At 37.7% G+C, this 25242-nt stretch overlaps 3 protein-coding genes across 4 annotated transcripts in view; 2 read left to right on the top strand and 1 right to left on the bottom strand.

The window, feature by feature from the left end:
- Positions 1-15859, top strand: part of LOC311618179 (filamin A-interacting protein 1-like) — a 254901-nt gene extending 239042 nt beyond the window's left edge. Inside the window, exon 5 of the mRNA XM_084875529.1 lies at positions 13256-15859. Within this exon, the coding sequence (XP_084731655.1) occupies positions 13256-13265 (10 nt within the window). The 3' untranslated portion in view covers positions 13266-15859. The remainder of the gene's footprint in view (positions 1-13255) is intronic.
- The window catches only part of CMSS1 (cms1 ribosomal small subunit homolog), a 370171-nt gene that overhangs the window by 309639 nt on the left and 35290 nt on the right, over positions 1-25242 (bottom strand). The window lies entirely within an intron of this gene.
- The window catches only part of FILIP1L (filamin A interacting protein 1 like), a 32339-nt gene continuing 10572 nt past the window's right edge, over positions 3476-25242 (top strand). The window contains exon 1 of one of the 2 annotated variants that reach the window (XM_084875453.1): positions 3476-3604. The gene's annotated coding sequence lies outside the window, so the exon portion shown is untranslated. Of the gene's footprint in view, positions 3667-25242 lie in introns of both variants that reach the window. The other variant, XM_084875454.1, reaches the window with a different exon arrangement.

Raw genomic sequence — 25242 nt, 5'->3', positions numbered from 1 at the left:
TGGATTTTTTTTTTCAATAGATGAAGTTGCACATGTTGATATATATTTGATTTGATATGTATGTTATTTTGTTGTATTGACATCAAGCTTCAAAACTTCATATGTCAAATTTTCAGATGGTGTTAACAGCATAGATATTTTTACGCTTAAAAATGTCAAATTTCATGCAAAAAAGAGCATTTGCAGGAAGTTTCAATTCATTACTTTATTTTGAAAAGTGCTGCTGAAAGTTATATTTCAGGAAGCTTATGGTGAACATGCTCCATCTCAAGATACTTGTGAATGCTGGTTTAAACGTTTAAAAATGATGATTTCGATGTGAAAGACAGATAATGTTCAGGTCAACCAAAAAAGTCTGAAGACCAACAATTATAAGCATTATTAGATGAAGATGCATGTCAAACTCAAAAACAATTTGCAGAAAGATTAAACGTTGCTCAGCAAACAATCTCTGACCATTTACAAACACTGGGAAAGATATTAAAGGAAGGAAAATGGGTGCCACATCAACTGAACGAAAGACAAATAGAAAACCAAAAAGTCATCAGTAAAATGTTGCTTTAATGGCATGAAAGAAAGTCTTTTTTGCATTGAATTGTGACTGGTGATGAAAAGTGGATTTATATTGAGAATCTCAAATGCACAAAATCATGGGTTGATCCAAGGTCAACTGTCTACATCAACTGTAAGGCTAAATTGCTTCAGAAAGAAGACAATGTTCTGCGTTTGGTGGGATGAGGAAGGTGTGGTATATTATGAGCTCCCAAAACCAGGTGAAACAGTTAATATTGATCACTACCGACAACAAATAATCAATTTGAACCACACTTTGATCGTGAATGTTCTAGAAGACACGGCAAAGTAATTTTGCTTCATTATGGAGCACCATCACACACTTCAAAATCAGTTAAAGATCTGTTGAAAGATCTTGCCTGGGAAGTATTAACCCACCCGCTGTATTCACCAGACCTTGCTCCTTCAAGATGACCACTTGTTCCAATCGATGGTACACGCACTTTCTAAGCAGCACTTCAAAACGTATGAAGAAGTGGAAAATTGGGTCTCTGAATGGTTTACCTCAAAACAAGCAAAGTTCTATTGGGATGGTATCCACAGGTTACCTAGAAGACGGGGGAAATGTGTAGCCAGCGATGGACATTACTTTTAATAAAGCACTTTTGATGTTTCTCTTCAAATTATCGTGTTCTCTTTAATTACAAAATCCGCATTATTAACTGGTATACCTGGTAGAGAACGTTTCGAGTAGATTAAATGGTAGACTGCATGTAGAACACTAAACTCAGTGATTGGCATGAATTTGAATTAAGAGCTTAACAAATGAGTTCTTATTGGCTCCGTAAGAGAGTGGGCATGTACCACAACCTCAGTTGGAACACTGAGTCATAACTAGGACAGAGATGAGTACTTGAGGGAGTAACAGGACCGGGCAGGCACACAAGGAGTAGGAGTTCTAATCCTCTTTACTCTCACCTCAAAAGCCCAAGACCACTCTTGTATTCACTTAACTTCTCCCTTCTTCAGTTATCCCAGCTGAAGAGAAGGAGGAACTAATACTGACAAATTTTACAGAAGTGGGATATATAAATACAAAGCATGAGTACAAAAATGTGATAAATGAATAAAAGGCAATGTCAAGTGTTAAGAAACCTCTGTACACAGCAAAAGAAAAAAGGAGGCAAAACAAGTTACAAATACTAGTTTGAAGTACAGGTACTTTATGTTACCAATTTGAAACTGAGATTCAGGTGTTTATGCTTCATGGACCTATCATAACAGTAATTTCATCTTATGTGCAATAAATCAAATCTAGCATAAAAGTCCCAAAAAGAATGTCTAGTAAGCACAAAGCAAGAATAAGAGACTAAAAAGATTCAAATGCACTTTACAAGTATAGGGAAGAGTAATAAAACCAACAGACCAACATATAAAAGGTTAATACAAAATTGCAAATCAAATATTAAATTCAGTTGAGCAGTTCAGTCCTTCACTTCTCTTCTAGCAGTATATGTACAATAGTGTCAACAATAAAAAATTAAAATTAAAAAACACACCAGTATATATGAAAAGCAGGGATTAGTTTAATTTAGGCTTCTCAGGCAGGTAGAGTGATCTAGAATTATCTAAGTGAGCCGACAATTTAGCAATGATGATGCATTTATTTTTACACCCTGTATCTTTTTTCCACATCATTTTCGCTAACTATACATTCTCTGTAATCAGCCTATTTCACTCCACACTAAAAAAAAAAAAGAAACAAGCACACTATTTTAATTATTCTTGTTTGACAAAACATATGGAAACAACAGTCCTATAGACATATGTACAACATCCTATCTTAATGTAATTTTAAAAGAGTTAAATAGACTCAAGTTATTAAAACTATGCAATTAATTTGAAGCTTGCAAATAAGATAGCCAAATATCTAATTTATTTAGTAGATTCATAGAGTCGGTGAGGACTTTAATGATTACCTCTCTTATTGATGTGCAAAATAATTAGGAGGTTAAATCTCTTAATTCAATAACATTTGGTCAGTTTCCTTTTTCTGATTATGCCTTTTGTTTGCTGACAGGAGAAAACAAATGGATTAAAACTGGTTCTAAAGTTCTGTTTTTATACTTTTTTGTTTGGAAGTACAGCAGCAAACATTTAATTTCTTTAATAAATATTTTCCCTGCCAAATGGAAAGATTAGTTTTATCTACTTTCATTAAAACACAGGCAAGCAAAAATGAGGAACTAAGTTTCTTTCAGGAAAAACACTGAAAAAATAAGATTTCATCTGGCCTTCCCATCATCACTTGAAGAATTGTTTGGTAGTTACATCATCAGGAAATAAAATACTATCCTCTGAGGACCCCTACTCTTCACAAAGAGGAAAGAGAAGGTTTGAAGTCTCACTCACCCCCAGAGATGTCTCAAAGCAAAAAAAAAAAAAAAAAAAAAAAGAGACTCTGGCTTTCCTCTCCTGCCTCCCCCCCCAAGCAATCAAAAAACAAATGAACAAAAAAAAAAAAAAATGCATTTACAAAATTTTAAACAGAATTACAGATGTGTTTGTCAAGTACTTGTGATTGTCTAACCACTAAGCTGTACACTTGAAGCTAATACGAAATATTATTGAATATAAACAGTTAATTAAAATAAAACAATAGTATTTTTAAAAGCACAGGATGTATATTTAAGAATCCTATTGATAGAAACTTTAGAGCCCCAGATCAGAGGGAGCAAAGTACAAGCGGATCGACCATGACCCCCAATGGCTGGATTTGGCCGGGAGGAGCGCGCCAGCGCCCCAGGCCCGCCGCCCATTCCTCCCTGACCCCAGGTCCGTTCCTAAGGTCTGGGCGTCGGAGGAGCCGGCGCGTCGCAGCGCCGCCAGCTGCGCGGGTCTGGCTGTCACCGGCCCCCGCCGCAGCGCCGCACACGCGGACGCCTTATAAGGCAGCGCAGTGACGTAAGGCCCATAGGCCGGGCGCGCTCGGCGCCCAGCTCGCATTGTTCGGGCGACTCCCGGAGCGCGCACAGCCGCTCGCAGCGCGGCGCAACTGCGGCCCCCGCCCGGCCCGGCGCAGGCAGCTCAGGTAAGCCCGGAGAGCCGCTCCGCTCCAGCCAGGGGCACTGCTGTCAGAGAGCCAGGGAGGCGGTAGGTAACTTTTAAAGTTATCAGCATCATGAACTGCAGACAGGTTTCAAAAAGCGCATCCAATAAACTCTAGCTTCAAAACTTTCTCCGACGCCTACAAAACTTGAAAGGAAAAGTTTTCTTTGATGAAGGAAACAGATTTGGGATTTAATTTTAAATGCTGAGAGGTGGGGGATGACTATAAATTACATAAGCTTTCCAAGTGAGCTTACACATTGAATCCTGCCTGTGTTGAGAAATCTTTGGGGACGGGGTGGAGGGAAGTATACTGTAATACAACAATGCTATCCTCCTGATCTTCTCTCTCCTCGGACTGAAACTCCCTTAAGAGCAGAGTGCGAAACATGGACACATGGTAGTGGGTTTGTTAGTGAACCCCACCCCATGCCTTTTGTAAAATTTTATAAAAGATTAGAAAACTCCTCTTAGAAATACATCCTGAATTAGGAGAAAGCGAGTCTTAAAGTTAAAAAGAAAATGTTACAAACGCCATTATGTCTTAAAAGCATATGTCAATTTGCACAAGGAAGTAACAACCATCACCGTTTTAAATATAACTTTTACTTCAATTCCAATCAGTAGATAAATGACAAACTGCACTGAAAATTAAAGATAAGCTGGCTACTCTAGAGTAATATTTTGGACAATAATTTATGTACAAAAATATTTTAAAAGATAAAGCCTATATAAGAATTTTGTTAATCAGTGGCATTTCAAACCATAGTTAGTTACATCTAAACCCTGAACAGGCTATTGCAGTAAATGAAACTTTACAGTATGATAATTGAACTCTTGGAAGATGCTAAAAATCTATATATATTACTTTAATTTTTAGAATAAAAAAGCAGCAGAGGAATTTAAAATATGCTATGTCAAGTTTAAAACATTAGAATAGAAGATGAAAAACTGATTTATCACTCAAACTTTATTTGGTCTGAACATACATTGTAAAACAAAACTTAAAAAATTGTGACTGAATTATTTCTCTCTTTAAATGGTCTATTTTATTTATCATTTTAAACATAACATTTTTATATGCTTAAAATTCAAGATATTATCTGTGTTCTAGTAATTCCTATGTGAGTTTTCCAAAGTATATGACATTGGTGCCTACTACTTTTGCTTCATAGGATTTTGTTTTCTTTGCTAATTTTGTTTGGAGCAATGCAAGACTTTGGTTTTAGTATTCTAAAAGAAATAATACATGCTATTTGTTGTGAAGATAGGCTATATAAACTGTAGGTTAGTACCAAGAAGTAGGATTTCCCTAGAATTATTATTTCAAATCTAGGAAAGCCCACAATAATGAGAAGAGAGAGGGGCCAACACCCAGGTCACTGTGGAGAAGTCCGGAATATGCTGTAGAAAAGCTGTTTATTTGATATAGGCTGTAATTGGAAACTGAAAAACTCCTGCCTTGGGAAAAAGGTATCCCACTCTTCTGCATCACATAGAGGAGAAGGGAAGCAGAAACCATCAATTACAGTTCCAGCTATACCCAAAGTACCATCTGTACCATAAACTATAGCTCAACTGTTGGAAATCATAACCTCTATCAAAGCTCTAAAAGCTGTTTCCCAGAGTCTGCATTTTTTTTTTAAATAGGCAAGCATCAATTTTGAAAAAAACTTTTTAAATGACACACTTAATACTGTTTCCCTTTTATTAACTTAAAAGCATATTCAAGGAACAATCACTCATTAAGACCCCTTTTAAAAGTTAAACAAGATTTATTGTGGATACATAATGTCATAGTGGCTCTCTAAGTAAGCATTTCTTAGTCTTTGGGACAATCTATATGATAGAAAAGTTTTAGATAGAATGAATGTGAATTTTTACATTTTCAAATAAAGCATATATTAATCTTCTGCTCAATTAAATTCATTTGCCCTTTTATGGTGATTATGATGAACTGTTAAGCCACTGGTATTTTTGTGATATTTTCCTAGTGCTGTGATGGAATCTATAGTAACAACCAATATAAAAACAGAAATCAAGCTTTGAGCTTCCTAATTTTTAAGTCCTCTTGCAATTACCATTAGCTTGCTTTCTCAAACGGCTATAACTTTTGTTTTAGGTTTCTCTGCTATCCCTTCCCCTTCAAAAAAAAAAAAAAAAAGTGCCTTTGGTAATAAATAGATTTTGAGGTAATATAAAATGGAAGAATAAAATTCCATTAATTCTTCTTAGGTCGTGTTCTGTCTATATCTAGTGCTTCAGGGCAAAGTGAATGCTTTTACAAGGTGAAAAGACAAAAAAAAAACACAGCCTCCTATTTAAGGGAAAAAGGAAGGGGGCAGGAAGAGAACTGTTTACAAAAGACTGAATATTGTGGAACTGGAGTAGTAATCAGAGGATGTAAAGAAATATTGGTTTCATCCTGCTTCAGAAACTGAAATCTGTTGTTCACATAGCCAGCCATTATATTTTTTAAAATCTAACACATTTTACCTTTAATTTATATTTGAGTACAAATGTAGCTTTAATTTAAACCGATAGTTTACTTTTGTAAATTACGTTTAATAAGGATTTAGAGATGAAGAGACACTCCATGTGGAGCCACCAGCATCACAAACTTTCAAAGCAATATTTCTTTGACTGTTTCTGCCATCACTACAATATTTCTGGGCCACCAACCCAATCCTTAAGCTTGATGTATGCTACAAAGACATTTACAACATCCTCTGGCTGGTGGTCAGCTTCTACTTCAACTGTTAGGTGCACTACTTAATTCCTAGTGGACTGTCACCAACACTGTTGTAAGCGCTCCTACATCCCTTTTTCTTAAAAGCAGAGTTGAGATTCTCTCTCCCTGGACTTTTGCACTAACATTATTTCTGACTGGGAAAGAAAACTGGCAAGCAAAAGTGGGAAGGCTCTCCAAGGAAAGCCCCTTGGTTCTTTTTCAGATATGGAGGAAGAACTCCCCTTTCATGATTGTTCTCTCAGATGCTTTAGCAGATACAAACAGGGCAGCAGCAATTTTAAATTGAGTCCAAGAACAGATAACAACACATTAGTAGTGTTCTTTCTCCAATCTAACGATGCTTACACTCCTCTGCCCTACTGGTTCAAAATAAGATTAATTCTTAAAGATACAATTATTATTTTTTTAAAACAAGCTTGGGGAATAATGCATTTGTGTTTTGGGAAGAAGTAGGTAGAGGAATAGGTAGGTAAAGTGTATTATGGGGCAGGTAAGGGTGTAGACAACATACACCCAACTCCTTGTTTCTGTTTATGATAACTACTGATTCTAGCCTAAATGAGTTATTATGAGTGAAAAGAGAGCATATACTAATTACATCAGAATAGCAGACACACAATTCCACAGATGTGAGTTTGAGAATACCTTGATGGGTTCTTTTGTATGGACAAGGGGATGCCCGAGGCTGTAGTACATACACACGTGGCAGGAACTGTTATAGCTGTAAGAAGCCTTGGAGGCCATCTGATCCAAATGCCTCCCCTTGCAGAAGAAGCTGAAGTCCACAGTATGACTTACTGCAGAGACACACAGCATGGTTCAGAGGCAGAGGCAAGGGCCCTTGAATTTTGGTTTCTCCTTAAATTAGTGTTAAGAAGAGAAGAAGACAATAGCCCCAGAAGTCTCAACATCGTGTTAATTTGGATTAAAAAAAAAGTCAAAGGTTCCACGTTCTTGTTAATAAATGAATATAGGCAGCAAGAAAGCAGAAGGAAAGGAAGGAGGTGAAATTAATACAGTTTAACCAGGATACAACAATGGAAAAGAGGTGATAAAGAGACGACAGAGAAAACAAATAATAAATGCACTTAAAAGTTCTCTGGGTGGCAAAGTTCACTCTCTGCTTTGAAGCTGAGAGGTGACCTGGAAAGAGTGTGTGTTTTATAGTCAGAGACTTTTAAGTCTGAACCACTAACTTAACAAGTGACCTCTTCTCCACATCTTCCAACTAAGCATTTTGCATTCCCCAGACCTCCTCCATTAGCAGGTTTCCTTTCAAATTTCAAGTGACTCAGTACCTTAAGAACAACCTCCCCAAACAGCAGAGGAAGTTATCAATGAAGGCTGTAAACTCTTGGTGATACTTACCCTGCTTTACTTTCCTGCAAATCGTGCACTGCTACATAACATCAAATTACAAATTAATTGCTTATTTGTTTATTGTCTCCTGGACTATAAACTCATTGAGGGTAAATTTCTTAACCAATTTATCCCTAGCACATAGAAAAGTACCCTAGGTATAGTCAGTAGATGTGATAAAAAGAGTATTGGATAAATGTACAAATAAATTAAAATCTAGAAGCTTTGTGGCAAGAAAATATTTCTAAAAACAGTGCACTAAGAAGAGCTTCTTCTAAGATTTTATTTGGGAGCCCAAAACAAATCTCTGCCACTATTTGAAGTAACCATATAAAACTAACTTACACAAAAACCAGAAAACAAATTAGGCTCACATGAAGTTACGACAGTGAAATCTGCTTTGTACTGTACAGTATCTGTTGTGTAGGCAGACTAAGTTAGATGTTTCTCGACTCACTACCCACCTCCACCTACCTTACCTTAACTTCCTCCAAAAATAATGTGAATAAAGGTGGTGAAATAGTACCAGGTGAATCACTCTGGGACCTAGAATGAGCTCTAAAGAAACATGAAGGAGCAGAAAATAGTGGTTTTTGTCTTTAATGAAGAGAAGACTCCTCTCTTTTCCACCAATCTCTGTGCCTCAGATGAAGGCCTGGAAGATGCTGACATTGGGTCCAAACAGTTTATACTTAACAGTAACTAGAAATCTGCAGACTGCCTTTTCCCAGTCATATACTTTGATTCCCAAGTTACTGGGGGTAGTCTAGAGCATCTGCTGGGTTTTATAGAAGCAAAAAAGGAGTGATTTTCCTATAATTTTTCAAAGTTAGTTAATTCCAATGTCAACCTATAAAGCCAGCCTAGGGCTTTTAACTCCTCAGAAGCAGCAAACATTTGCTGAGCATCTTCCAGGCATTATGCTAAGCACAAGGCAGGACAACAGACGCAGCATCAAGTTCTCTACTCACTAACCCAGCTTCACCTACTAGCACTGACTAGCACTGTGTTGATGACAAGGACTAATATGATCACCAGTGGCACTTGCGCAAAGGCTTCAGTCATGGTCTAGGGTCCCTGCTCTTTCTTAATGGACTGATAAAGCAATGTAGATAAGACAAGTCAATTGTATATAAAAATTAAATAAGGATTTAAAAAAGTGTGGAACTGTTTAAGACAATTCAACGGACTACTCCAAGCTTGCTTGCGTAGTGACACTAAATGGACATGGACAAATAGTGTTATCTCAATGATAAGAGTAAAGAGCAGGAATAATGGCTCATAAATCAAAATTCTACTCTTCCTGGCTCTGTCATCCATCCACTGGTTAAGCTTCCTGTAGCCTTGGCTTCCACAAATCTAAAAAAGGGCAACAATGTCATCCACCATAAGTATCTCTCAATACTGGGAAAGACAGACTAGTGGGCAGTAACTGAGGGAGTTCTGGTCAAGAAGAGCAAAAGGTTATACAAAAATACAAGCTACTGATCTATCAATACCCACACAACTCAGCTAAAGAAAGTGGGAGGAATTGGAGGGGGAAAGCCCATACTTAAACCCAGAGGAAATATTAACATAACTGTAGCTCTTGAGCCTGGAAGAACTCCAAACCATTTTACCAAAAGCAGCCTCAAGGATGAGGTCAGCCCTCCAGGATTGGCCGCTCTGACAGGAACAAAGCTGCCAGATTTATCTTATCTCATGGCCCACCAGTCTTGGAACAAAAGTTTAAAGGTGAACTTAGTTTCTCTCTCTCTTTAAAATTCCTTTTTTTTTTTTTTTTTAAAGTGAATCAAAACAAAAACAAACCTCTGAGCAGAAATTCTAAGAGGAATGTAAAACATTCATCACATTTGGGCTGACAAGACTTAAGTGACTGCTGCTATTACATTTGAAGAAAAAAAAGAGCTTCCTGGCCTAGGAGCTTAGGGAGAGCATGAGAAAGTTCCTAGTTCCTAGCTCTTTGCTAAGACAAAGGGCTATGCAGTGAGACGCTGTGTAAGCCTTAACTTGTAAGTCTATTAACTGGAATGGCAGAAGAGGTAAATCACTGTGGAGTTTTATGAAAAAGTTATCATTTGCTGATAAAGGGATGATTATCTATTCTTTAAAAATATCAATCTATTATCAAAATGGTTAAAAACTCATTAAAATAAGTACATAATACTTGAGGTTACATATTATTCTTTAGTCTTTCATACAACTGGAAATATTTCAGATAAAGGTGATAACAACCTTGTCAAGTGATTTGGGGTTCCACTCATTTCCCCTAAAATTATGCTTCACAAGATTCTTCTTACAGTCCCATAAAATTCATTGGGTAGAGCAAAGATGCAAATAATCAAGGCAGAGTTAAGATTCTCTGGCTGGATTTCCCCCATCTAAACTTGATTTAAAGTGATTTCCTCATTTCACTGAATGGTTTCCTCTCCTAAGAAGTGACAGGAATAAGAGGAACCAATACTCTACTTCTCCTGCTCTAATATAAGTAAATTCTGAGAATTTTATAGTCAGTCAGCCTACGAGGGGGTTATGCTCCCTTATGAAATGGTTCTTCTCAGCCCTCAATCATTTAATTGGTCATCAAGTATGTACTGAGCTCAAACCCATAGAGGGGACAGAGAAGTATCAAATCCTTCAAGGAACTTACAGTTGATTCAAGAGCAAAACAAACACACAAAAGCAAACTAGAAAGTGGTATAAAACAATAGAATATTTGTGTCACAAAACTGTAAGGTCTGTGGCGACTGAGAAAGGGGGGAATCAGCTGAAACCGGTTTGGCTCAGTGGATAGGGCGTCGGCCTGCAGACTCAAGGGTCCCGGGTTTGATTTCGGCCAAGGGCATGTACCTTGGTTGCGAGCACATCCCCAGTGGGGGGTGTGCAAGAGGCAGCTGATCAATGACTCTCTCTCATCGATGTCTCTAACTCTCTATCCCTCTTTCTTCCTCTCCGTAAAAAAAATCAATAAAATATATTAAAAAAAAAAAAAAGAAAGAAAGAAAGGGGGGAATCAGTGAGGGTTAGACAAGTTAGGGAACATTCATGGAAAAGATGGGAACTGAAATGTACAATGAATGGAGGCTATTGAATAGAGCATTCCAAAAAGGATGGCAGATTTCTTCCTTGGAAATGTACTATGAAAAGGGAATATGAGGTAAAAAAAAGAAAGATGGTTGGCATCAGGATCTGAACACCCAAACTCTGATAATTAAATACATCATCTATCTGTCAGAACCTCAACCTTCATAGAAAGGAAAGCACCTTAAATGTTTTCGATCCTTAAAGTGAAGATTAAATGTGATACAGCAGTTGGCACAGTGGCAGAACCATAGCAGCCTCTCAGTAAATGGTACCTATGAGACTCTAGTTATGCCAAGTCCCCATGAAGATAGTGCTCATCATCTGCCAGAGGGAGGCAAAAGGTGTTGCCTTAGGCCCAAAGAGGAGGTACCTTATAGGATGCAGTCTGAAGAGCTCTGTTCTCCTATACCCAGCCATAAAGTGAAGTCAGAGATTAAGCTTGCTGGAGAAAATTCATGTCTCTAGAGCCTAACCTCTTTGAAAAAGCCACTGTGAAAAGCGAGGTTATCCTTTATCCTGACATCCTTGTTAGAAGGGAAATACTCCTATGAGAAACCCTCAAGAGTGTTCCTAAATATGCCTTAGTCACCTGAGATAAAAAATAAATTTAATAAGCTAAATACATCATCTATCTGTAAACCCTGGCTGGCTTACCTAAGTGGTTAGAGAGCATTGGGTTGCAGGTTCAATTCTCAATCAAGGGCACATACCTTGGTTGCAGATTTGATTCCTGGCCCCAGTAGGGGGCACTTGTGGGAAGCAACCAATCCAAGTGTCCCTCTCACATAGATGTATCCCTCTCTCTCTCCCTCTGCCCTCCCCTACTGAGTAAAGGGCCAAAGAGAGCAAAGGATTAAAAACCTAGCCTGTAATCTCCCTGTTTGTTTTACCTTGAAAGTCCTACCATGCCTTTGAGGCACACATAAAAACAAATGGGTAAGACAAATCTTATAGCTTATATCAGATCCTAGACACAGATAATAAACATTCCCTTTTCAGAAACTAATAGTCTAAATACTTCTTCCCAGGTGTTAATTTTTCAGTTTAATTGTACTTTCAATTTAGCCTAACTTTTATAGCACACTCATAATCTTGATACATAAAGAACCAAAAATAAACCTGAATCACATGAAATTCCAATTAAGATTTCCATATAGTTATGAGACTTGATAAGTCATAAAAATCTCTTCTAGTGGAGCCCGGCTGAGTGGCTCATTTGGTTGGAGCATCATCCCATATACCAAAAAGCTTGCAGGTTTGATTTCCAGTCAGGGCACATACCTAGGTTGCACGTTCAATCCCCAATGGGAGTGCGTAAGGGAGGCAAATGATTGATGTTTCTCTTTCACATCAATGTTTCTCTCTCCAAAAATCAATAAACATATGTTAGGGTAAGGATTTAAAAAAAAAAATCTCTTCTAATGGAAGGAAACATACATTTTTGATGTGAATTTGTATAAAATACTAACGGAAAGAAGGAAGGAAAGGACTTTAAAGCTTTGAGGGGGGTTTTGTTCTGTGGAAGTGAGATTTGAGGTTCATCAAAAATCTGTGTAAACCTTGGAGACGAAATTATATTGCTTTCCCATGTTGCATCTGAAGTGACAGGAAGATGAGGCAATGTCACAGAGTTAAGTCACCAGCAGATTTTGGTCTAATATTCCCTGTCCATTGGCTGCATGGTTCTTCTGAAAGTAGCTTTTCTGTTGTTTTGAGAATTGGGGTTTTGCTTTTTTTCTAAAATGCTGTGAATGAGTGAACTTTAAAAGTGAGGTATAGTGAAGTCAGTACTTTTTCAAAAATACTTTTTTTTAACTACATAGTATAGAACCTGAAATAGTTTGTCCTCTCTTAGAGTTTAAATCATAGGATAAGATATAGCCAGGGGGGAAAGGATGGGCATTCATTTAACACGTATATGAAGTACAGTATAGCTTTTTCTTTAATTCTTCTCTGAACAGAATTTCTCACAGAGATAAACATAACTAAATGGGTGAAACTCTTACTCAAGCACAAAACCACAGCAGAGCCAGGGCCAAGGGAAGTGAAATGTAAAGTCATTGCTGTCACCTCTAGCAAGTCCACTGCTAGCCACTACAACATCTTTATGAAATTGCCCCTCACTACACATGCTTAATATTGTCTAGAACACATTCATCTTAAAAGAACACAACTTAGAGGAGAGAAGATAGGATCAAACTCTGTGTACATGAATTCTGTCTTCTCAGTGCTTGGAAGTGAAAGAAAAGGAAAATGTAATGCAAATGCTCTGCATTGTCAATCAAGGGAATATTAAGGCTCAGATAACTGAAATAATTTTAAGTTTAGTGTACAGAAGACATGCAAAACACAGACCACAAGAAAATGGTAATTTATATTCCAACAGATCCCAGAAGAATAGCTGTCTATAACTAAACTTTATCTATGGCCCAACTCTAGCTCTCTATAACATCATGGAAGAAACAGGAACCAGTCATCCTCAGGAACCAGGAAAGGGGTAAGGGCATACGGAGGACACTCACTGTGATTCATGATCTAACTGCTCAGCAGGAAGCCAAGCCAAGCATCAGCCTCCATCCTCCAACTGCCCCCACCTCTACATACTATTCAGTGCTATGAAATGTCCCTACTTCTGTTGTCCCTTATTTACTAATTTACTATAGCTAAAATAAACAGGGGGAGGGGGGAAGAGAAAGTTCTCTAGGGATCAAAATGTTTAATATGTAACACTTTCTGGACTCCTATCTACCCTGTTTCTCATGGCAAACTGAATGACTTCAGTAGTCACAATAAAACCTAAGCCTTTGTTGTTGTGGTTTGTAAATTTCTGAAGTCTGAATTTCCCACTAACAAGTTAGGAAACCTTCGGTTTCCCAAGCATACCACATTAGCTAGCCACTGCCTCAGTGTAGGCAGCATCCACACTACAAGTTGAAAGAAAACCAGTGAACTCATCCACTTTGGCACATGACTGCTTCCTCCTTTGGTCTTTTATGTTAAATCTGACAAATTGAACACCAGAGAATTAACATATGAAAGCCAAATAAAGGAGGAAAGTCTTTTTCTTAAAGACTTACAGGAACTAGGGGCTTAAAAAATTTTGGGGGAGGCTGAATAAGATTTGGAAAGGGATATACTCTTTGTTGCTTTTTAAAAGGGAATGAATAAAAGAAAGAAAAGTAACTTACCAAGGAATAAATGTTGAGAAAGGAATTATACTAATCTTCCAAAATACCTATTTGCAATATCTGATTGAAAACAATGTGATTTGGGAAGAGAAAAAAAGACTAATGGAAATTAAAACCAGAAAATTCTGCAAGTACATCAGAATGTTCTTCTAAAGAATCCATTTCTGTTTTCCTCAATCCACTAAGATATAAAATACAAAATGGATTTTACATAAGACAAAAACATGTAAATATTCTTAGTAAGATAAAACAAATAGGCATACACTTTTAAGGGTATAGAGTACTATGCCCTTGAAGTCTGTCTAAGACAAGGCTGCCTGTTAAAAATATTTTCCGAGAACTTTAAGTTCCTTGAAATGTTCTAGGGAAATGGTATTTATGACAAACCTACCTCCCCTGGGGAATATGAGATGTTATTGCTGGCAAAGCCACAAATTTTTAAACCATCCAAAAATAATTATGAATTTATGCCAAATGACTAAACTGGCTTTATTATTACAATGATTAAGAGAATATTTGCTAATGTCTCATGATCAAGGCTCAAAGTAGCCATGAACCTACAGAAAATACTGTGACAAAACAGTGGATTGCAAGTGGTGGTGATTTTCTATGCTTTTGCCAGGCAGGATATTACAACACAAATTCACTGGGGAGGATGATTTGCATATGAGATATATGAAATAGGAGGAGTGGGTGTATGTCACGGTGAGAAACAGGTTTCGGGGTAAATACTATATTGGCATTGTGGTTCTGCCAGTTACTAGGCTGGACCTTTGCAAATTAACTTCTCTGAGCCTCAGTTATTTATTTGTAAAATAAAGACAATAAAACTTGCCTGCTATAACTGTTTCTAGGATTATCATGCTATATGTGGCATATAATAATTGCTCAATAAATGGTAATTCTGTTACAGATGATAAAAAAAAGAAACTATATACTATGTGTCTGTTGCTTACAGTTACTCCCTAAAATGGGTCCTAGTTTAGAATTAGAATAGGTATAGTTCAAAATTTAACCAATATTTCTTGAATACCAACCAAGTATCAGGCACTGTTCTTAAGTTAGAACTACAGCATTGAATAAAACAAACCAGTAATTGAAATTGACCAGTTATTGAACAAAACACACACACACACACACACACACACACACACACACACACACTCCTACTTGAATGAAGTGTACATTCTAGTAAGAGACACAGCCAATGATCAAATAAGTAAAATACAGTATGCCAGATGGTACTAGATGACATGAGAGAGAGAGTCCAGAAGCTCGCTGGGGAAGCAGCCAGTTCTAAAGCCACAGGCCCTGTTGTGTTCAAAGAACAACATGGAAGCTGGTGTGACTGGAACAGAGTGAGCAAAGTAGGAGGGGCCAGAGAGCTGATGAGGTGAGGACAGAGTGCAGGAATGAACAAGTGAACACTAAAAACATGGAATAGGAGAAAGGAAACACTTTGGAGGTCAATACTCTGTCTGGGCTTTCTGGCATGTAGCCTGGTTAAGTGGAAAGAACACATGCTTCGCAGTCAGTGAGTTTTTATTCTGGTTTGGTTATTTTTTATGTTTGGTAATTATTTTACCACTCTAAATTTTAGTGTTTTGATACCTAGCCTCATCTGTAAAATAGGAATAATAATTATGTAAGAATTAAGTAAAATCAAGTAGCACAGAGTAGACCCTCAGTACACTTGTTTCTTTCTCACTCCAAGCTAACCCTCTCACTACATAGCACTTGGGAACCAGAGTCTGTGTTCCAGTTCTAGGCTACCATAACAACCTTGCATGTTATTTAATCTTCTTGGGCCTTAGTTTCTCAACTGAGAAATGCAGATGGTACACACAGAGCTTATAAAGACATATATAACTAACAGTTAAAGTGCTGTTTTAAAATTATAATAAAATAATGTTACTGTTAGTTTATCTTAGTATATAAAGTTTAAAACAGCAAAAATATATGACTCCAATTCTTTTACCTTATTTGATAAAATATCCTATCAATTAAAAATTGTTTAGCATGACCCTAGCTTGTTTGGATCAGTAGATAGAGTTGTCAGCCTGTGGACTGAAGGGTCCCAGGTTCGATTCTAGTCAAGAGTACGTCACCAGGTTGCAAGCTCCATCTCCAGTAGGGGGCATGCAGGAGGCAGCCAATCAAAGATTCTCTCTCATCATTGATATATCTGTCTCTCTTTTCCTCTCACTTCCTCTCTGAAATCAATAAAAAAATTATTTAAATTGTTTACATGAAAGATTTATTTAACAGTCATGTATTTCCATTCCCCTTTCTTGCCCTCACTTAAGAACACCGATCTTATGGAAAGATTACCAAGAAGATGTTAAAATGCAAAAATTGAGATGATGAACAGTGTTTATTTTAGAGTAAGCTATTTTTATAATAAAAAGGGAGAGAATAGGAATCTTTATATTTCATGTTTACTCGTAAAGACACATATAAGAAACTAATCAGTGGTTAGAGATTGGGGGAGAATGGGCAGATGAAGAATGAGATGGGAGGAAGATACTTTATAGTATACATTTTATTTTTTAAAATATGTTTTTATTGATTTCAGAAAGAAAGTAGGAGGAAGAGATAAAAACATTAATAATAAAAAAGAATCACTGATTGGCTTCCTGCTTCACGCCCCCTACTAGGGACCAAGCCCACAATCTGGGCATGTGCAATGACTGGGACTTGAACCGTGACCTCCTCTTTCAAGAGTCTATGCTCAACCGCTAGCCTCTCTGACCAAGCTACAGTATATTTTTTAATATACATATTTTGAAATATATATTATATATTTAGAAAAGTTAATCTAAAATCTAAGAGTAAAATTCAAACTTGCTTAAAGGGTTAAAAATGAGCAAAACAAACTTTGTATAATTACAAAGTTAATTATACAACAATATAAGAACTACAAATGACCTGTTTCTTGGACAATTTGGACATCCTTCAACCTATTACTTTGTATTTTTTCTGAAATTCTCAAAAACATTATACAATATCCTCGACTGTCTTCACATTTTTCACTATGGAAACCAAGCCCAAGAGTGGCACATAAAGAAAAAGACTGTTCCCTCCAGGTCTATGCCAAATCAACTACCCCACCCCACCTCTGAGTCCCCAAGGAGACGTGTCTAGGATCATCTAATCCTAGCAGAGAAAATGCACATCACCCTCAAGGGATGAAGGACCAGAACATCAGAGAGGCTTTGGAAGGCCAGCTATTAGCACCCATTGTGATTTGCTGGCATTTCCGTGGATAATGCATATTCAAAGCATCATTCTCTTCCAGAAAGGGAGAAAAGCTATGGTACAGATCTATGAACAAAAGAAAAATGGAAAATACTGGCTGGTCTCAAATACACTTTGAGCATCAGATAATGAAGAAGAGTCATGAATGTAGAGACAACTAACACAAAAAAAATCAAACAGAATTTTTCCAAAAAATTAATCATGCCTTAAAATTTTAGGGGGTTTTTCACCAGAGGTGATTATTTGTTCCCCGGATTTTTTGCAATGTTGGGAGACCTTTTTGAAGTAGTCACAACAAAGGTTGGGGTTATTGGGTTACTTCTGGCATCATTAGGTAGAGACCAGGAATGCTGCTAAACACATACTACAATGCGTAGGACAACCCCATAACAAAGAATTATTATTCAGCCCCAAATGTCAATTGTGCCATGGCTAAGAAACTCTGGCCTAAAATGATAACCAGTGTGGCTAACCATGTGCATGGCCTGAAGGTGGATCACACTAAACAGATTATATAATTGTATCTTTCATTCAGATGTAAATTCTGACTCTCCCAGGTGACTCCTACTTTAGGCCAACCTATTGTGGCTGAGGTATTCTTCCGTATTATCTCACCATGAGTACAATTTTCTACTTCTAATGGTAACTAATATGTACTCTAACAGGCAATATGCTAGGAGCTTTTGTATAATTTTACCTAATCCTCAAAACAACACTATTATGAATGAGGATGAGAAAAATGCAGTCAAATGGCTTTCTCAGTCACACTAGGTAGAAGTGGGAAGCCAAGATTCAACTCTGAAAATAAACTCCAGAATCTGAATTTCTCCCCCAGCACTACCCTGCCGCCCATAGTATTCCACTGCCTTTTTCCTATGGTGAGTCATCCTGGCTGCCTCTTGCTACTCAACAATGAAAGTGTTAGGAATCTGAGATAAGCCCAATATCACCATCACATCACCAATGGAAACTTAAAGTCAGCTCTACATGCTACCGTGTTTTCCCAAAAATAAGACATCCTCCGAAAATAAGACCTAGCGCATGGAAAGATAAGACATCCCCTGAAAATAAGACCTAGCGCAACTTTGGGAGAAAAAATTAATATAAGACACTGTCTTATTTTTGGGGAAACAGTATATACTAGGCAAGGTATTCCCAGGAATTCAAGAGCACATGTGCTCACATACACACACACACACCCATGACAATACAAAGCATCACATGCTGGATAGCTTTTTGAATGCTTCTCCTTAGACTCTAAGGCTTAGAGAGACAAGGCAACTAGGGGAAGGCATTATGGCTACATTAGGTCTGGGCAGGCCTTGGAAGATGAGGGAGACACCCTCCTGAAACTTTCAGTCTGCTAAGGACCTGCAATATAAATTCAACGAATGATAAGCTTGTGTGTGTGTGTGTGTGTGTGTGTGTGTGTGTGTGTGTGTGTGTGGTGATGGTGGGGATAGAAGTAATCAAAATGGAAAGTCTGGAAAAAATATTAATATGTTGATCTGAGAACTCTTTTTCAAATAATTAAGAATCCCATGATCAAAGGAGAAGAATGCAAAAAGAACAATGAGCAGGCTCTTCAACACAGTAGTGTATTTCCAGCACTTGGTCTTTAAAAGTTCCCTTTTGTTAGCTATATTATAGTCAAAACAAGGCAAAAAATAAAAAAGTAAAAAAACCCACCTGAGTAAACTACAAAAGAAAAATCATCTGAGTAGATGTTTTTTAATGTGAAAAATTAAAATGTGGGATGGGGAGGCACAGCTCAGTGGTATTAAGTGGACGTCCACCAAACAATCATTCTTTCTAAAAAGTTGACAATACAGCACTGGAGAAGCCACAATACGTGATTGAGGCTCGAAATAATTATCCCAGTATGGATTTATACATGTTGCCCTTGTTGTCCCTTCCGTATTAGTTCACATTTCCTCTTCCAGGCCTACACTGAGCACCTTTTTAGGTCTCCTCCCGGCCCTTTGATTGGGGTGTGGAGAGTCTTTCCTAGCCCAAACTCCTTGCTCTCAAATAGAAAACAGTCTCCTCTCAGCTTTACTCTCCACACTCTGAAACTTCATCTTTCAGTTTTTCTTTCTAGGAGACTCTTTGTCTCAAGTCAGTTATTTTGCCCCCCTCATTCCCCCTGCCTTTTTTTTTTTTTTTTTTTTTTTTTTTGCTTTTTGCTTTAAAAAGAAAAAGAAAAAGAGAGAGTTGCCCCAATCCCAGATCCCTCTGCTCAATTTGAAGATTTCAGGAACTCCTCTGAAGATCCTGTTTCTCAAAGCTCCCAAGGTACTTGTAATTAATTAAAGGTTATTTGACTATTTGCATCTTATTATTTCACCTTTCCTGCTACCAGGGGAGCCAAGCAAGATTGTTCAGATGATGCAAAGTCCTGACTCAGGATGCCCCATTTTTACCATATATTCCTCTGACACCAGAGAAAGACTCCTCATGCCCTAATTCTTATTTCACAATGAAGGAAAATATTAATCCAACTTGCTGGATCTGGACCCATTTATGGTGTCTCTAAATGATCTCAATGATGATGACAGGATTTTCAGTAACAAAGACAGAAAGCAGACACAGATGTACACTCATACTCAGCTAGCAGATGCCAAAAAAAAAGAAAAAAGAAAAAAAAAGTGTTACTGTTCTTCTATATCTTGCTGACCAAGTCAAATGAATTGAGCATTACATTATGACTATGGTATGCTGTAGCTGTAATGTTTTTTAGAAAACCTTTGACTTGTGAGAGAAATAAAAGGAAGCAACATACATAGAATAAAGACTAGTCATAGCTATTTTTATGAGTGCTTCTAAAAATTAGACTAAACAGTGAAAGGTTCAATTGAAAATCAGGGAATAGTGCAAGGAAACATAAATTATAGGCCTGAATACCAAGAACCTATATCAGCCTAAGGAAACTTCCTAATAAATTCTATGTAATTACTCTGCAAACTGCTTAGAACTTTGTGGTTATTTAACCATGAACAGAGCTACTATCAATGCAACAATTAAAATTATATATTAGATAAGAATTGCTATAAGATATAATCATAAACAGACTATCAAAGTTTAGCTGTGAGAACAGATGTAAAATTGAATAGAGCAGTGTGATAATTGTTGCTTTCTACTTAGTAATTAACATGTAAATCAGGAAGAATGAAAGAATGAAAGCAAATATAGGAATTGAGCTACATTAAATTTAAGTTACAAATTTTGGACTACAATGAGAAGCACTATTTCATATTGCTTTAAAAAAAGACTAAACAGGATTTGGTATCATCACACTATGTGGTTGATGCAGGGAAACTTTTATAAGTTCTGACCAGAGTGATTTATGCAATATACAAGCAGGTTTTGACAGAAAAAAGCAAACTGACAAATAAAAACACAGTACCTTGCACACAGTAGGTGCTCACTGTAATTGCCTCATAAAGTTCTCAAATGAATGAAATGTCAGCTGACCGGCACAACACTGGGGATGGACCCATTTTAAAAAGGGGCAGCTCAGGAGTTTCCATGTCCTAATTTCAAACAGTAGTGTTAAACAAAACCCTGAGACTGTTTTATCATTTAGGATTTTTCTAAGAACCGGGAGAGAGGGATTTGAAAGCAGAGTCTTCCATCTATGGTGGGGAGCAAACAACAGTTTTATTAATAATGGAAACATTGAAGCAGTGACAAGGCCAGTAAATCTGGCGACTTCATCAGGATGAAGCAAAAGGCTTGCTTAGTAACAGCTTCAAGAAGGTGATAGCTTAAACCAGAGGCTTTTCCAGAGAAAGACATTTACCATTTAGGCTTTAACTGTCTATCATTTAGAGTACTGTTTCTCAAAGTGTGGCCCTTTCAAGAAGTCTGTAATGTCAAAGCTATTTACATAACAACACTATTTTTTTCACTCTCATTCTCTCACAAGTGTACAAGGAACTTTCCAGAGGCTATATGATGTGTGGTGACATCATTACTGTGACAGCTAATGGAATATATGAAACAGATTTGAGAATCCAGCTGTCTTCAATTAAGCTAGACATTAGTAGGAGTTTGCAGAAATATAAAACAAAACAATTTTCCTGCTGTTTTGCTTTGAAGTTTTTCTTTTTATAAAAACATGCTATTTATGCTAACATATAACAGGCTTATTAATGAATACATGAATATTTTTTAAATAACTTAGTCTAAGCCCTGGCTGGTTGGCTCAATTGGAGGATTGTCCCTACACCAAAGGGTTGCAGGTTCAATTCCCAGTCAGGGCACATACCCAGCTTGCTGGCTCGATCTCAGACAAGTTGGGGTAAGTAAGGGAGGCAACCGATTGATCTTTCACTCTCACATCATTGTTCCTCTCTCTGTCTGTCTCTCTGTGTGTCTCTAATATTCTTGGGTAAAGATTTTAAAAAAGACAGAAAAATATCTTAGTCTAAATTTCTAATACAGTAAATATTGATAGATACAATCCACACAATCAAAAACTCTTTGGAGCCCTCAATAATATTTAAGAGTTTAAAGGAGTCATGAAACCAAAAATGTGAGAACTATCACTCTGGAGCCTTTTCAGAAATGCACTGGAATTATCTGCTCATTCTTTCCCAACATCTTACAAAATCTAAGAACAGGAAACCATCCCTTTTTCACCTCAGAATAGCCTCAGCACTAACTGTAGTCCTTTGATGTTTGAAAATTTAATGAAATAAACTTTTGCCATATTCATAACACCAAAACTTTAAATTCAAGATCCACATAGTAAACAAAGTACAGTATTTGTCTCCCAAAAATAACAGATGAAAAGCTAAACTGACTCTGAAGTTGTTCACCACTTACAGGTTTATTTCTATAGCTAACAGAAACAACACAATGCCATTAATGGCATGTGGAACTGATTTCATTGCTAGATAATCACCCTAAGTTTATATGGGCCAGTTGTCTGAAGAACTGGAAAAGTAGGAACATAATTGATGTGTTACAGTGGTCAGGTTATAGATGAATATTTCCATTTCAGTTTCATTTGCTGTTGATGTAATGTTGCTTGTGTAATAAACAAACGTATCTGTCCAACACAGTTCTGGGCTCTTTGGAAAAAAGTAAAAGAACCACTCCTTTGCAGAAATGAAATAACAAAGAGAGTAAGGGGCTAGGATATTGGCATTTACCACCAAACTCTCTTCAACAAGCAAGCACATACAGTTCTAATGCAGGGATCTGAATAAGGAAGGGGCAGAGATGTTCCAAAAGTCTCAATTCATTCGAGAGGCCAATGTACTTGGAGAACACCAATGGGAAAACCATTTACACCTCATTTTCTTAAATATCTAAAACCAGGCACATGGTAAATATTAGAGCATCGTCTTTAAAAGATGAATAAAATTACTTGGAACAATGCTATAATATTTTCCCCAGGAGGTATATTTGTTCGGTTCTTTTACTTATTCAAACAATATTCATTTAGTGCCCTCTACAGGTAAGAGCTTTGCAGTAGACACTATAGAATACAAAAATGAATCAGACATGTGCCCTATTCTTAACAAGTTTATATTTTAGTAGGGCTTATTGTAATGTACAAAAATAAGACAAAAGTGGTGAGAATTATAAATTATTGTATATGGGTATGACTGGCATTATAGCATTTAGGCACACTATATGTGTCATATGTGTATTACATGATACATATTACTAACACTCAATGTCTCACACAGTCAGGAGCTAAAATATATATAGTCACACATGTGTGCTGACGTGTGTGTAAATACAAACTGAAAAGATCCTCAGAATGTATCATTTTAATAAAGAACCAGCATTATAGTTAGTACCAAAGAATATTTAAGATGACAGATGTGATATTTTGAAAAACCAAGGAACTGTTATTACATATAATAGTGATAAACCACAATAAGTTAACAACAGTTCTAAGCCATAATAGAAACTCTAAAGAAAAGCTGTAATAAGATACTGCTTTAAGCCAGTTTGGAGTTAACTAGTACTTCACATTTGTATTCATAAAACCAGCTTCCACAATCTGTTTTTATTGGACAGGATTCAGTGAATGTTCCTATAATCCTGTGATGTCAGTACTTGAACATGAATATGAGTACTCCAAGACAGTAGTCTTCAATCTGGGGTACACATACCCCGGAGGGTACACAAAAATTTTCCAGAGGGACAAGCATTGGGGAGCTTTAAGGAAACCAGTGTCAATGTCTGCAGCTCACACACATGCTTTCCAAGACTGATCTATTGGAAAAAGTGCTTGTGCTCTGAGTTCTTTCCAACAACACTTTCAAAAATTACCTTTTTACTTAAAATCTTACAAATGCACTTCATGGATTGGAAACCCCTCTGTGGCACAAAGGGACAACTCTAGAAAGACATTCCTGAGAGGGTTCAATGAGAGAGCAGCTGCAGTTTCAGAACCAAACACTGGATGGAGCAATGCCTATTACTTAATCTGAGGAAAACTCAGGGAAGTTCCCATAATTCATTTCTTTTATAGAGGCCTGATGCACGAAATCGTGCGAAGGGCTCAGCCCTCACAGCCCCAGGTTTGTCCAGAAGGTCATCTGGACAGTTGTTCTGCTGTTCAGTCTAATTAGCATATTAAACTTAATTATATAGAACTAGAGGCCTGGAGCATGAAATTCATTCACTGGGGAAGTGTCCCTCATTCACCCTGCACCCTCCCAATCTGGGACCCCTTAAGGGATATCTGGCTGCCCATTTAGGCCCGATCCCTAAACGGGCAGTCGGACATCCCTCTCACAATCCAGGACTGCTGGCTCCTAACTGCTTGCCTGCCTGCCTTCCTGATTGCCCCTAACCACTTCTGCCTGCCAGCCTGATCACCCCCTAAACATTCCTCTGCCAGCCTGATTGATGCCTAATTTCTCCCCTGCCAGCCTGTTTGCCCCTAACTGCCCTCCACTGCATGCCTGGTCACCCCTCACTGCCCTTCCCTGCAGGCCTGGTCATCCCTAACTACCTTCCCTGTAGACCTTGTCCCCGCCAACTGCCCTTCCCTGTAGGTCTGGTCGCCCCCAACTTTCCTCCTCTGCTGGCCTGGTCACTCCTAACTGCCCTCCCCTGCAGGCTTGACTGCCCCCAACTGCCCTCCTTTGCAGGCCTGGTCCCTCCCAACTGCCCTTCCCTACTGGCCATCTTGTGGTGGCCATCTTGTGTCCACATAGGGGCAGGATCTTTGATAGGATAGGATAGAGGCCTGGTGCATGAGTGGAGACCAGCTGGTTTGCCCTGAAGGATATCCCAGATCAGGGTTGGGGTTCCCTTGGGGTGTGGGGCGGCCTGGGCGAGAGGCCTGTGATAGTTTTCAGGCTGGACACAGCCCCTGGCGACCCAAGCAAAGGCCCTGGTATCTGGGATTTATTTACCTTCTACAATTGAAACTTGGTAGCCTGGAGTGGAGCCAAGCCTCCTGCTCGCTCAGTGGCTGGCAGCCATTTCTGTTTGGATTTGTAATATTATTCAGCCATTTAAAAAAAAATCTTGATATTTGCAACAACATGGATGAAACTGGAGGGCATTATGCTAAGTGAAGTAAGCCAGGCAGAGAAAGACAGGTATATACTGCATATCACTTTTAACTCATAGAAATAGAGTAGAATGGTGGCTGTCAGGGGTTAGGGCGGGGTAGAGTCGGGGAATAGCATGAGGCTGGTAAAAGGGTACAGTTAAAAGATGAATCAAGTATGAGGATCTAATGTATGGCATGTGACCACAGTTGACAGTACTGTGTGCTATAAATGAAAGTGATTAAGACAGTAGAACTTAAGTGTTCTCATATACACACAAAAAGGTGAATATGTGAGGTGATGAATGTGTTAATTTGGTGGGAATCCTTTCATAATTTATATTTATATCAACTGGTAATGTATATTTTAAATATCTTATAAATTTATTTTTTCAATCATACTCCTATAAGCTAAATTTAAAAAGTAGATAATGTGCTAAAGAGAAGTGCCA

Source organism: Pipistrellus hanaki, assembly GCF_964339955.1.
Source record: "Pipistrellus hanaki genome assembly, chromosome: 2".
NCBI classification, from domain to species: Eukaryota; Metazoa; Chordata; class Mammalia; order Chiroptera; family Vespertilionidae; genus Pipistrellus; species Pipistrellus hanaki.
The sequence above is the reverse complement of the archived record's forward strand: the minus strand, read 5'-3'. Positions and strand labels throughout refer to the sequence as shown.